The following is a 14,192-nucleotide window of genomic DNA, read 5'->3' as shown; positions in this document are numbered from 1 at the left end:
CCGCGAAGCCGTCTTAAGCAAAACGAGCATAATAAGATATTGCAAGCACATCTATATGCTAAAGTTCAGTAAAATTAAGTCCAACTGCAAAATTTTCCGAAATAATCGCGCGAAAATTTACGATGCAGTTCTACTCCTAGAAATAATGGTGTCATGTATTTATAATATTTTCTACATATACATGTTTTTTTATTAAACTTTAATTATACATTGCCATATCTCATAATTCACTTCAAAATTTAGAATCAAAACAATATGCTTGACAGCAGAAAGATAAATTGATATGCAACGTTTACTTTGGTTTCTAAAATAATAAAAATATTTATGAGGTTTTAAATAATACTAATAATAACACCATGATAATTCACTACGCTGCATCCTGTTTTAAGCTAAGCAGAGCTTGTGTTATGGTTACTAGAAAATATGCACTATTTTTGTAAATACATAATATACATAGAAAACACCCAGATAAATGAGTTATACTTATGAATACAAATGTTTGTACTGTGCGAGGAATCGAGCCTGCGACCATCGAAAGTAAGTCGGTGAGCTAAACCATTAGACCACCGAGCCTGTCGATTGCTTTAGTTCTTACAGAGATCTTAAGAGGATTAATTGTCAGTAAAAAATAGAATTAGGTACTAAATAGGCTTGTTAATAAAGAAGCAGAATTGATGCAGTTGTATGAAAGCACTTTTACTTTACCGTCAACGTTAAACGTCACGCCGGGCACGACCAGTGAATAAATCGTAGACGTCAACGATAATATCGTACGATAAATTATAGAAGCCCCCAATAAATAGTTCCGTCTTTCGCCACATACGTAGCTATTATTACATTGCGTCGTCGTACGCATGTAGGTAGTATATAATAGTTTATGATTATTAAAAATCTACGCCGACCAACACAAAGTTAGTATCGATTATGAATATTATTAAGATTTGTTTTGTGTTTTCTTTATAATGGATGTAGTGAAAGAATAATTGAGAGTAATTACAAAAATCTCATCTATAGATCGTCAAATTATTGCCGAGTAAAATTTGTATTATGCTTAAAAAAAAAAGATTTATACCTACAATATTTTCGCTAACTTAACTTACCCATACATTATTATCATATTATATATATAGTATAGTGCCCTTTTCCTCTAGAATGACAACGCATGAGAGGTATCACAGCTTACCTCTGTGATGCTTGTTCATGTATATAGGCTAAGATTTACGCCTAGATCAGTTTTGCCGGCCAGTTTCATAAAAAAATCATTAGATTTCGCATCACCTCATCGTGCATTGTCCTTCATCCATAGGGGTTGCGATGTTGGGGCGGGCCGCGGCCACTGATGAGCTGCTATTCTGATGCTCGCCTCGCTGACGTCTCGCCGCGCCCTGGACGCTGAGACGCCGGTCGTCTGGCCAGCATGGTGCTACTCAGGTATACCCCACAGAAAGGCACATAGCGCAGAATTTGCCACTATAAAATCAACTTTATGCTTATTACAATACGTTTCGGCTTAGTATATATAAGCTAACTGCGATTCGCTTTATATTACTTATGTATTTTACCGACAATGTCGGAAAAATAAACAGCAATCGTTTATCTGTATGAATGTGAATGAGTTTAAGAGGAGAGAAAGACCCAACAAAAGATAGATAGAATGTGTGAAAAATTATATAGCGATATAAAGAGAATTTACCAAGTTGATGCGATGCGAACAGAGATACATATTATGCCGCTCTTATTTTATGACGAAGCATGGATGGAAGTTGATGCTTTATAGTATTTCTTTGCTTTATATTGTACCTGGCTTTTTAGATTGATTTTAAAAAACCTCTTCTAGACGAGAATAGCAATATTAAAGTATATTAGAACGTGTTAAATCAATTGTTATGAGCTGCCTATCAAATGCATATTTAAACCCCAAAATATTGGTAACTTAAATTTTAAGTACTTCTGAATACTCACCATCATTGAAACCGATGAAGAATGAGCGAAAAACTTGCCTATTGTTCTTTTAAACAATTTTTGTACAACTCTAATTTATTAAATCGTATTTCGATTCACCAAAGAAAATGGATTTTTCAGAGGCAAATATTAAAAAATGGTTGAGTAACAAAATAGATAACAGAAGTCAAATCAAGTTGTCTATTAAACCTGTTAGTAGTTTGAATCAACCAAAAAACGTGTGAACTATCTAACCGCTAAACAAATATTCAGTTGTTACGTTGCGAGTACTACTGAAAAAGTAGCAGGCAATCAGTAACAGGTAATAAGAAGTTGTCTAACTAAGCACCCGTTTATCTCGCGCAGTGGGTGGCGTGGCGTGGCAGGTGCGCTATTTCCATACATCTTCCGTGCGCCTGCGCACGACTTCGGCATTTTTTGCTCCTACAGTTAATTCAATATTAGATATAATGTACTATTTACACTTCTCCGTTAATGTTATTTAGAAATATTTTTATTCGTTTGTTTGTTAAAGTTTACTGCGACCAAGTAATTTTAGCGGCTTATTGCCTCGCCGGGATCATATGAGGATTTTTATTGATGAAGTTTTAACGATGTAGACTTTCTAAATGTCGGTGGTAACTTGTATTATGTATAAGGGCTGATAAAACAGTGAAATTACAGGACATCACTTACCATATCATGACAGTCATCCAGAATGGTAATTTATGAGTGGCAGTAACGAAATAAATATTTCACTCTGGAATAGCGTACCTGAAATATTTTTAAAATCATTCTAGATGTTTTTCCTCAGAAATGCAATAAAAATAGTATTAGTTCGTACTAAAGTATTAAAACATAGTCTTACTTTAGAAGCGAGTTAGACAAAAAATGCGTTGCGGTCACTCAACGTATTTCTTAATGTTAATTACCTGCTAATACTATTTTTAATTAACACCTACACAGAAGATAAATTTATTTCTATCTTCCACGTTCACCGTTCACTATCAATCGGCTCAAGTCTATTAGACTGTGTGTTATTTTTATCTCGTATTTTGAAGGTACTTAATGATTACTCAAAACCTATATGAGACATGAAAATAGGCCAACATCTAGAGGTTGTTAATTTCTGAATTGAATATTTGTGGTCTCACACATGCTAGTATAGTATAGTAGCGGAATTAAACATAATAATATAAATCCATTAAATACTAACCTAATTTAACAAAGTATAAGTAAACAATGTAAGTAATGGGAACAAATGGCATTCCTTTATTGTCGGCAAATAATAATTTGTTAACTTGTCTTCTTATTAATTAAGAAATAGTTGTAATATTCCATAGTATTTAATAATCCATTTATTGTAAAATTCTATATTTATCTATATGAGTTGATTAATATTTTTGAAAGATTATATTATATTCATAACAAACTATGAAATTATTTTAAAGTATAATCCTCATTCATAAGAATATGTATTGATGAAGATTTTTTTTAATTTGAATTTATTGGTGAAGACAACATACAAAATAAATATAGATACGTTTGCTTGAACATTGCAAGTCTTCACTAGTTATCAAACAAATTAAGTAATATTCTATCCGATATTTGGATGAAAGAGAATGATTTTACCAATATAAATGCGTAATCAATTGAATTGTGTCATGAAATAAAAAAATAATAATTCTCAAGTCTTAAAATGTTATTACATTCCATTTATTTTAACGGAACAATATTATAACCTTTTATCTTGAGAATGTTGTAAAATTAATCTATATTTTTCACGCACACCTACTCCCAACTATTTCACTTTGAGCTGTCAATAATTTGCCAATTAAAGTTAAAATAACTGTACTTCACACGTTCAAATTGGTACCATTTGTTTCCACTTTGTGTGATTGATATTTTTACTCTATTTATTGCGTAAATGATTGAACCTAACGGTGAAGTGCCCCTAAACCAAGTGTTAGAAACTAATTTATTTTCTTTCTTTATATATTTTTGACAGCCTCTGTGGTATAACGGTTTAACACACCGCTTTTCTTCAGATGGTCGCGGGTTCGATTACTCGCACGGTACGAATATTTGTATTCATGAATATGATTGTTTATATCGGTGTGGGTATTTTATATTAGTACATAAATTGGAGTTTTTGTAGAGAATAAGTTTTTGTAAACTCCAAATCGACACTTCTTTCGATTTCACGTGTCTGCTAATCCTAGTTGTGACATCATTTGCGTCTATTGCTGTGGTTTATAACATTCAGATTGCAATGCAATTAGTAATTTACCATAATTCAAATCTGGCCAATTTGAATCGGAGTTCAAACAGTCAACGCAGTCAAAATACCGCAATGTGTAAGTGCCATGAAATAGAACTGCCATAATTATGTAATTTTGTAGAAAACAATGAATATGTCGCATGGTGAGGTTCACTGCCTCCACATCTTGTGCAGATACTGGTGGAGTTTGATGACCTTGACGAAGATCGTATATTGTAAGGGTAATCGACGACCTCGGTGGTCTAGCAGTCTAGCACATCGCTTTACGATCGATGGTCGCGGGTTCGATTCCTCGCACGGCACAAACATTTGTATTCATGAGTATGATTGTTTGTATAGGTCTGGATGTTTTCTATATATAATATGTAAGTATTTACAAAAAAAAATCTATGTATGTGTATCACTTATATAGTGCCCATAACACAAGCTTTAGCTAGCTTAACTTGGGTCTGGATGGCGCTGTGTGAATTGTCCTGAGTTGTTATTATTATATAATTATTACCATTGTAACAACTCGGCAACGGTTGATTCGGTGGTTTTTTTTTTTTTTTCGGACTACTCTAATGCTGTTGGCCGTAGCTGGCCTTTACAGCTTCACCGGACGTTATGGGGCGAGTGCAGATGGCACTCCAAACCCGCGGAAGGACTTATGGAGCGGCTGAAGGCCAACTCCTGCCCGACGGATACGACTTTAGTCTGAGGGCACCACTAGGGGTTCGAACCTCGGCTCAGGCCGTCGTAATTTCGATCCCCGTTTGAATTGGACGGGGGATCGATCGGATGGGCGCCCGGGGGCGCCGGTGTGGAGCGCCCGGGCGCGCGCAGGCGCCCGGTTGAATGCGCGATATCGTGTGTTTGAGGTCGTCGTCTTCGCCGGCGAGGACGGTGTCGTGTGTGTGTGTAAAAGTGTGGTCGGGGTGGAACGGGTGGGCCCGTGGGGAGGTTACCTGCCGTTATGGGGTCGTCGGGGTCAATGAGAACGTGCCTCGGGCGACGTTGTCGCGTATGTCGGATATTACTCCTCGGTGCGTAGTCGACCGCACTGACTATAAGCGGATTAGGGTGGGATTGGGCAGAGTCGAAGTAGCGTCGAGACGCTTCCTTCATAAACTGCTTGATGGAGGGCAGATTAAGATCGCGGTGGAGATCTACGCTGCGAACGAACCACGGCGCACCGGTGGCTCAACGCAGAAACCTGTAGTCTGTTGATTAAGCAGTAGGGTATGTGGGCGAATACGGGACTAGCGTAGGTCATGATGGGACGGATGCAAGCGTTGTATAATGTCAGCTTGTTACGAAGCGACATTTTACTGTGCTTGTTAATAAAAGGATAGAGTCGCCCTAGTATAAAGGCGGCTCGGTCGCGGACACGCTTGATGTGAGGACGAAACGTTAGTTTCCTATCTAGGGTGACGCCGAGATATTTCGTTTTCGAAACCCACGGGATGTTTTGGCCGAATAGTTCAATCGGGTGATTCATAGAGTCGAATTCCCTGCTAAAGTACACTGCTGCACTTTTTTCGGGATTGACTTCTATGCGCCACCGACGGAACCATTCGCCCAGTATCGTTACGGCTTTCTGAAGCCGTCTGGCTATTGTCGCACGGGACTTGGCGGATGTAAAGAGAGCCGTGTCATCGGCAAACAGCGATATTTCGACTTTTAAGTCGGAGAATTTAGGGATGTCGTTGGTGTACAACGAGTAGAGCATCGGAGAGAGGACGGCGCCCTGAGGGACGCCGGCTCGTATGGGGTGCGGGTCGGATAACGCTCCGTTTATACGGTAGCGATAAGAGCGATTCGACAGGAAGTCTCGTACAATGAGTACTAGCCTGTCGGGGACACCTAACTGATGAAGCTTGTAAACCAAGCCGTTGTGCCAGACTTTATCGAAAGCCTTAGCCACATCGAAAAATAGGACGCCTGTACCGCTTGGGGGACTTGGTGGCGAAGTACAGAGTGTTTTTGTGAATGTGCTCCGTGATGCGGTGCACTTGATGGACGCATGAGTGTTTGGCTCGGAAACCAAACTGCTCATTGATGAGCAGGCCTTTGGAGTATATAAACTCCTTTAGGCGAGCGAGGAGGATTCGCTCGTACAGCTTGCCTATAGCCTTGAGGAGGCTGATAGGACGATAACTGGACGGGTCGGATTTATTTTTACCGGGCTTGGGGATGCCAATGACCACGGCTTCTTTCCAGCTGTCTGGAAATATAGCGTTGGACAGCGCCGCGTTAAAAATAGCGACGAGTAATAACAAAAGTTGGGATGGCAGACTTTTGACTAATCTATTCGATATGCCGTCTGTGCCGGGTGATTTTTTGATAGGTAGTTGTTTAACTAGCGTTTTGACCTCATCAAGCGTGACTGGTGAGAGGGATTCGGTGGGCGGGGTGGACGCGATGCGTTCGACTTCGGTGTCTATCTTCTCGAGATGACCTGCCTCGACTGGGAGCGTGCTGGGGGAGCATTGGGCTTCTAAGTTGGACGCTAGACACTCAGCCTTGTCTTCGTCGAAGAAGGCTATAGTGTTGTCGGGTCGGACTAGGATTCGGTGGTCTAGCACACCGCTTTACATCCGATGGTCGCAGATTCACGGTCAGCACGGTACAAACATGAGTGTTATTGTTTGTATCAGTCTGGGTGTTTTCTAAGTACATAAATTATGTATTTACAAAAAATATATATGTAAGTATTTATATCAGTTACTTAGTACCCATAAAACAAGCTCTGCTTACTTTGGGACTAGATGACATTGTGTGAATTGTCAAAGACTATAGCTGTATTATTCATATAAACAAATTGTTTAATAATAACTTTTATGATCTATCCTGATTTCAAGCAAAAAGGTCGTGACTTCCAATCCAGAGTGTATTAAATGTAATGCATTAAGGCACCGTACTGGGTACATTGGTTTTGGAATAAAAAGTACCTATAATCCATCACATTCAAAATTAAGTTACTTAGCAAGAAGGATTGTTACTAAGTAACACTTATGTCTAACGTGCTACTATGATGAAATCAAGGAAAAATTATATTTACTGCTGCATATCCACTGAATATCTCCATTTACAGTACATGTGCTTCAATACTTACACTTAAATTATGTTAAACCTTTTATTATTGTAATTATTTCATTTATGTATGTTAATATATCTGTTAACAACATGCAGCTTGGGTATTAATGTATTTTCAGATTGGTAGGTACTGCATTGAGTATTTGGAGTAAAGTAATGTAATAATTGTTTTATGGTCGCTAATTTCCGGCTACAAAATGGTAAATTATAATGAATATAAATAATTTAGTACTTATATTACCGTGAGACCTTAATTGACTGTAAAGGTAATGATTCTTAATATCGTAACTATTGACTGTTTTTAGGACTTCAGATATTTAGGTAAAACGTTATTTTTGAACCTCCGCAGAAAAAAGATTTTAACTAAAATTAGTTTAACATATTTGTCTTTATACTTGCCTACCAAACTGTGTATTTCAAATAGATGCTCTGTGTTTATTTGAGCTTTTTTGTTTGTAGGTCGATAAATCGCGACGGTTTGTTGTTCTATTCAAGGATTTTAGACTAACAGTTTTCACGATCTTTTACTATGTAAATAAAGTAATTACTTTATCATCATTCTTATTATTATTACGTCTATTATGAGTGTCTGACATATGAATGATAAAATGTAAGCATTACTACATATTTCGACATTTATTTTATTTATTATTCGAAGAAAAAAGTCCGTTATATAAGTATAATTTTCATCCAAATCGATGAAGACAATATAATAAACAAACGTTGCTCGCCATTATTAGATAGTAATCCAGAAATGTATAAATTTCAAGTTACAAATTAAAATAGATAAAGCTATCTCGATTTTATTATGGTAATGCTTTCAGTGCTTATAGCTTAGCTTAGTTTAACAAAGTGAGGTCGTATTCAAATAGGCTCCTAACTGGGACTCGAGACTTAGTTCATTAGTGGACCCCGGTTATATACTGTTTTATTATACGCTGGTATAAATAAATTAGATTAAATGGAGGACAGTCAGTAAAACCTTAGGGTATGGGCACTTGGCAACACTGATGGGTATATTTTGTCAAATTAGCTGTCACTGCTTAGTGGATTTATATTATTTTGTTTAATTCCGCTACAATAAGCACCATCACAAATATTCAGTGGAGAAACTTGACTACCGTTACGACCTTCTATAATCAAATTTTAGTTATTAAGTCTACACCCTTTTTGCAAAATGAGTCTACACTCATAGTGCAATATGAATGTACACTCAATAACGGTTGGACTCAATAATATAAATCCATTAAGTGTGTGAACTTAATGGGGTTTAAATAATGGTGCATACAATATGTAGAATGTTTGGAAATATATCAGTTTTAAATAAATAATAAAATTGATCGAAGATGAAAAATTAAATTAATTAATCAGTATTGAATTTAATAATTTCAAATATGTAATAAATAAATTATTCCATATTCAAAATTAATAATCCATATTTAAAATTACTCAACCAGTCTGGCGTTATACTCTACAAAATGTTGTAGATCTAGAGTAGGTAAAATTCTTTATCGTATTTTTTCTATTTTCGATATTTGTTATAAAAACCTGTATACGCCATTTACAGATTTGATACAAACCAATAATCATGTTAATAAAGCCTATACATGCCTTGATTAATAGTTATATTAAAATAAAGGTGGACAACATTATATATACATATCTGAAGGAAATGTATTTAAATTCTATCGATGAATTATTCATTAGGGCGGTCACTATAGGCTAGGCGCCATGTTATCAATAAAGTACATTCAGAATTTTCAAATACACTATAAAATTGGTTTATACCATATATAAGTCTAACATAATTATGAGGTGATTTATAGGAACATTACGGTAGTACGTTTCATTAATAAAATGGTTGATCTTATTTTTTAAAGACTTGATTAAAGATGCTTTTATAAGAAATACTAGTTTTTAGCTGAGATTGAATTGAATTTATGTAGCAAACAAGAAAGGCCTCTTGGGGAGAATATATGATTGATGTTTACATTAAATGTATCTCTGATTTTTAAGCATTAATTGGTATTAACAGGAATGTTATAATAGGCAGTTACTGTAAGCATAAATTATATTACTTGTTGTTCTAACATCCTTTTTCAATCCCCATATCATTGTATTAATCAACGATCAGTAAGAAGATATTTCATTCGTTCAATTAATTCAAATATTCCCGCCAACCGGTGCTAACTGCGTGAGCGTGTGAACCCCGAAAAAAAAGAAAAATGTGCAATTCATTATGGCTGCCGTTAATACCTGAGTTGACATTACTCATATTAATTAAGATTTAACAAGAAAATCTGTGTGAATTCACGTGTCCAGTGCATTATAAGTGTGAAATAAACTGCTGGTGGTGTGTGGAATCGGAGTCAAGGACGAAGGGTGCACCCAAGGTCTTCAATTTACAATCTAATTAGCCCGGTCGGTGAGTCCCGCTTTCTCCTTCCTATTTCTCTCATTACACAGTCTTCTGCTGGTTTCTGGGGATATTCAAACCTATCTCAGGCAGGTGAATAAAATACCACAGATTTCTTCTTTAATTCAAAGTCATAATCTACCACTTGTAATTTGGGAAATATAAATAAAATTAGCAAATAAAAATAGAATCAATACTGATAATATATATAAATTGTACACATATATTTTTCAGGCGGCATTACGGAAGGAAACGCTATATTAAAAAATGTCAGACAGTACTTCTATACTTCAAAGTGTTGAAATATTGTAATTGTGACATAATTCTATTTAATATATATCTATAAAAGTCTATTTCACAATTACAATGTTTCAATGATATTTTAAAAATAGAATTAATGTATTTGCAAGTCAACATTTTAACAAGAGATCAATTTTAACAACCATTTCAATGGTTGTTTTTTACGGAACTATATATTATTTCATTTTCTTATTATATCTATTACTGGCCAGTCAATAAATAGTCTAGCCAGGTTCATAAAAAATACAGAAAGGTGCGGTCGAACATGTGTAGGTAGGAGGAAAAGAAGATTATTGGTAATGTGGACTGATTACTCCACCGCTAGCTATGTACTATGTGGGGTTAACCTCTACGTGGTGCCCCTTGACCATAATCTATCATGATAAATTCCTGTTGTCACGACAGGCTAACTGACCTGATCTCATGAACATCCAGATCATCCATTGGTGCCCTTATATATATTGTTGGCGCAGGATGATCCATCTCTCCATTATCATCAATAACAAAAATGTGTATGTAAATAGGCTATGTGGTCGCTATTATTCCGCGTTATCAGATTCACATAAAAGTCAAGAAACAAAGCATCCCTAAAATATGTTTGAACAATAATGTGTGGCATTGGATCCGCTTACTATTTAAGTTTATTTGCATTGGTAATATGCGCGTAGGAGGAGCACGGGCCACGCCTCTCGTCGCTATTTTATTGAGTGACATTATCAATGAAAATGCCAGTGTCGAACGTCTCTGCTGTTATTGATAGCGTTGAATCAGTGAATTAATGGTTTTCATTATCTGCGACGCTGTTTTGATAATGTATGTCGAATAGTGTTATATATGGATTGGCTTTACGATAGGTATAATCGTATATTACTTAAAACTTGGATTAAATTGAATTAAATATTATGTGGTTTAGATAATATCATTGGACAGTAGTTTAAACTTTTGAAAGATAGATTGTAGCTATTTATTTTTATACAGATATATTTTATTTTTTTATATACAGACACAATATATTTATTTGGAGTACAGGCAATAGGCATACTGCAATAAGAATAGAAAGATTGCAATGTCAATTATCAATCTTTAAACAATTACAGACTCTTTTTATAATTAAGAAAGTTAATTTATGATGTAAAAAGTCAAAAGAAGAAGAAGAAAGAAGGATGCCCTTTCTTTTGTTATCAACTTATATACATACATACTTATATACCACATTAGAAATTAAGTTTATATTCGAATTTAAAAAAAAAATATGTGGCCTGGATTTCACGGATAGTCAGTATTCTAAATTTAAACTCTAATAAATTAAATTCACATCAAATTCTTAAACTTATATATATAGTCATTTCGAAAGAATTATATATATCCCATATATTATATAATTCTTTCGAAAAGACTATTACTATGTTTAAAAAATTCTGAATTTAAATTTTAGCGCTATATTTAACTTCCATGTCTAAAACGCTTAGTTGTGATCCAATAATGTCGATACAAATGAAATATGGGATCAAAGATTTTTATCAATTTACAGACACAAGACACCATTACCCCACTTATAACATACTTATTAAAATGTATAAGCCAATAATTTATCACAAAACGTTATTTATTAATCCATTTTAAATGTAAAAGGTTGTATATCAACAGAAACTATTTTTATTTTTATCTAATGACATCATCCTCTAAAATATTTCGAATGGCAACATTAATCAAATATATCGATTCGCGTTGCATTACACCACTTTCACTTCGATTTAACTCGATGCTACAAAATACGCAATTATACTGATTACATGTATCGATAGAGCTATCTTAATTACGACATATGTAAGCTTATTTCTTGGACCATTGACCTCCACTAAACTGCAGATTGCCTTAAAATCCGGTAGTCAAATTACCGTACAAATTAAGTTCAAATACATCAATGTATCGTTATTAGTCCGAGTTGTAAAATACGAAATTGGTTTTTATTATTGGCTGCAATGAACCCGTTTTTTTCTTTAATTACCAAAAATCGCGTCCGTCCGGCTGTTTTTATGTAATAATAAAAATAACTGGTCCACCATTTGCGCGGAGACACCATATACTTATAATATGAAATGAAGAAATTATCGACGTGGTAACGAGCCGCGGATTGCGGGTATCGATAAAAACACGTTTATATCGACTTTTATGTGGGGTCTGTACGATCGGTGTAAATCTGAGGCATTATAGCGGCCGTCACACGTATGGCTTTATTAATGCGTAGTGAAGTGCTTTGTTTACAAGAATTCGATTGTTTTACCGCGAGCTCATCTCGGATAACGTTTGTAATCGTAGCACTACAACATATTTTACTGTCCTCGTAAATTTGTTCAAAGTACGACATGTTCCCTGTTCTTGTGACACAATACTACTAAGTTTTATTGTGTGATGTTGTCTCCAACTTCTATACATCACAGTGTCGTTAGGGCCATAAAATTTTATAGTACGTTAACGCAAATGAAATATTCAATTAATAACCTTATAAATATAACTAACATTCTACATATTGACATCTCATTTTACAGTTAAATACAGCTATCTACACGGAAGGGTATCTATTTAAAGGAATAATTAACTCTGGGTTACCAGTTATAAAAAAATAATATCGATAATTTTTTGTCGTGGCAAGTACATCACTAGAGTATTGGAGCATTTAGAATTACGCAAATTTACTATAGCAACCCAAATGATAGTTTCTTCTTTGTATTGGAATAATTTCGTTGTAAATAATGTATCGTAGCTTTCTAGGGATGTCTTATTGACTTTTATTGAGCCACTAAATAGTGAAAGCCTCTGTACGTGGAACGTTTTATTACTCTTATATTGTTACAGAATATTTTTCTTTCGTGTGAATGAAGACGTTAAAATAGTGTAAACGGGAATTACAATCGGTTTAGTACCAGTTTTATTAGTTTATCTTTTTTATAATCCGATCTGCATGGCGTTTTTAATATGTGTTTATTTTTATGCTTAGACTATAACTGTTTATTTGTATGTCGTTTACATACTCATACGAAATTATAGATTGAGCGCTTTGAATACTTGAATAAAACATAATTGGAATATTAGCATATATAAGATAACTGATATAAAAAAAAAAGGATAACTAATTTTATTTTTATTTTAAAATAACAATATAAAACATGCATAAAAATTATACATGCTTATTCATAAAGGGCATGTCAAGCTGAAACCCACTAAGTATTCATGAAATTAAACAATATTCCCAAAGGAGCAAAATTGAAATATATTTTTAAAAACCTGATACAAACTGTGCAATAATTTCCTTTCTAGTTTCCATTTTGTTTATTAGTGAAAGTGATAATATTTCATATGTATATCTATGGTTTTGTTTGAGCTTGATAGCTTTGCAACTAACCTAGTATATAGTAAATAAGTATAAAGTTTGGCATGATTTATTATATAATCATATAAATAATCTTGATACCTTTACACCTAAACCTATGTAATATCCATGTATAAAATTTTATACGATTTATATATAAAATACTTACATAAGTTATGTTTTAGAAGAAGCCTTGTTAATCTATATGATAGATATCTACTTCGGAATGGAACGGAAAAATATTCTATCAGATTAATACTCTGCTACTATTGATTGAATTATATAATACATAGTTGTGAAGTAACAAGTAATAATTTCTATACGTTTCCACGATATAAATGTATTTAATAATATATATGTTTGTTTCGAAGATACGTTAAATTAATAGTAGTACAATTTTTAAAAGTTTCAACGATTATATATTTGCATATACTTTTTGAAGTACATGTATGCGGACTAAGCTACAAGTAATGTAAACATAGCATTAAACAGAAAAGCCGACTTTTTGAATAATTTACATAATTAAATATAAAACTGGCTATTAAAATTAAAAACCGAGGCCTAGCAAATGGGAAAGGAGCCTACGTCCTGGTAGTATGATAGAGAGGTTGCCGATAGTTTTTGTGCGCTTCTTTATTATTCTTAAGTTTTAGCATATTTAATTTTGACTCATAATTATTGTTGGGCTACTTAAAATCCTTTTAATTATAAAGAGCGGTCTACTCTTATGTGTGTATATAGAAATTATTAAACTATTCATAGATAGTTCTTTAACCTTTTATATCCACTTTAAAGACCAATTTCTG

At 34.3% G+C, this 14,192-nt stretch overlaps 1 protein-coding gene across 2 annotated transcripts in view; it reads left to right on the top strand.

Annotated features, from left to right (window-relative positions):
- LOC131846761 (uncharacterized) overlaps positions 1 to 14,192 on the top strand; it is a 268,899-nt gene that overhangs the window by 117,977 nt on the left and 136,730 nt on the right. The window contains exon 2 of one of the 2 annotated variants that reach the window (XM_059196154.1): positions 1,307 to 1,431. The exons of the other annotated variant lie outside the window; for it this stretch is intronic. Coding sequence (XP_059052137.1) covers positions 1,356 to 1,431 — 76 coding nt within the window. The 5' untranslated portion in view covers positions 1,307 to 1,355. The remainder of the gene's footprint in view (positions 1 to 1,306; positions 1,432 to 14,192) is intronic. 2 annotated transcript variants of the gene reach the window in all.

This window comes from Achroia grisella, unplaced genomic scaffold (assembly GCF_030625045.1).
Source record: "Achroia grisella isolate CSIRO2021 unplaced genomic scaffold, CSIRO_AGI_Agris_v1 utg512, whole genome shotgun sequence".
NCBI classification, from domain to species: domain Eukaryota; kingdom Metazoa; phylum Arthropoda; class Insecta; order Lepidoptera; family Pyralidae; genus Achroia; species Achroia grisella.
The sequence above is the reverse complement of the archived record's forward strand: the minus strand, read 5'-3'. Positions and strand labels throughout refer to the sequence as shown.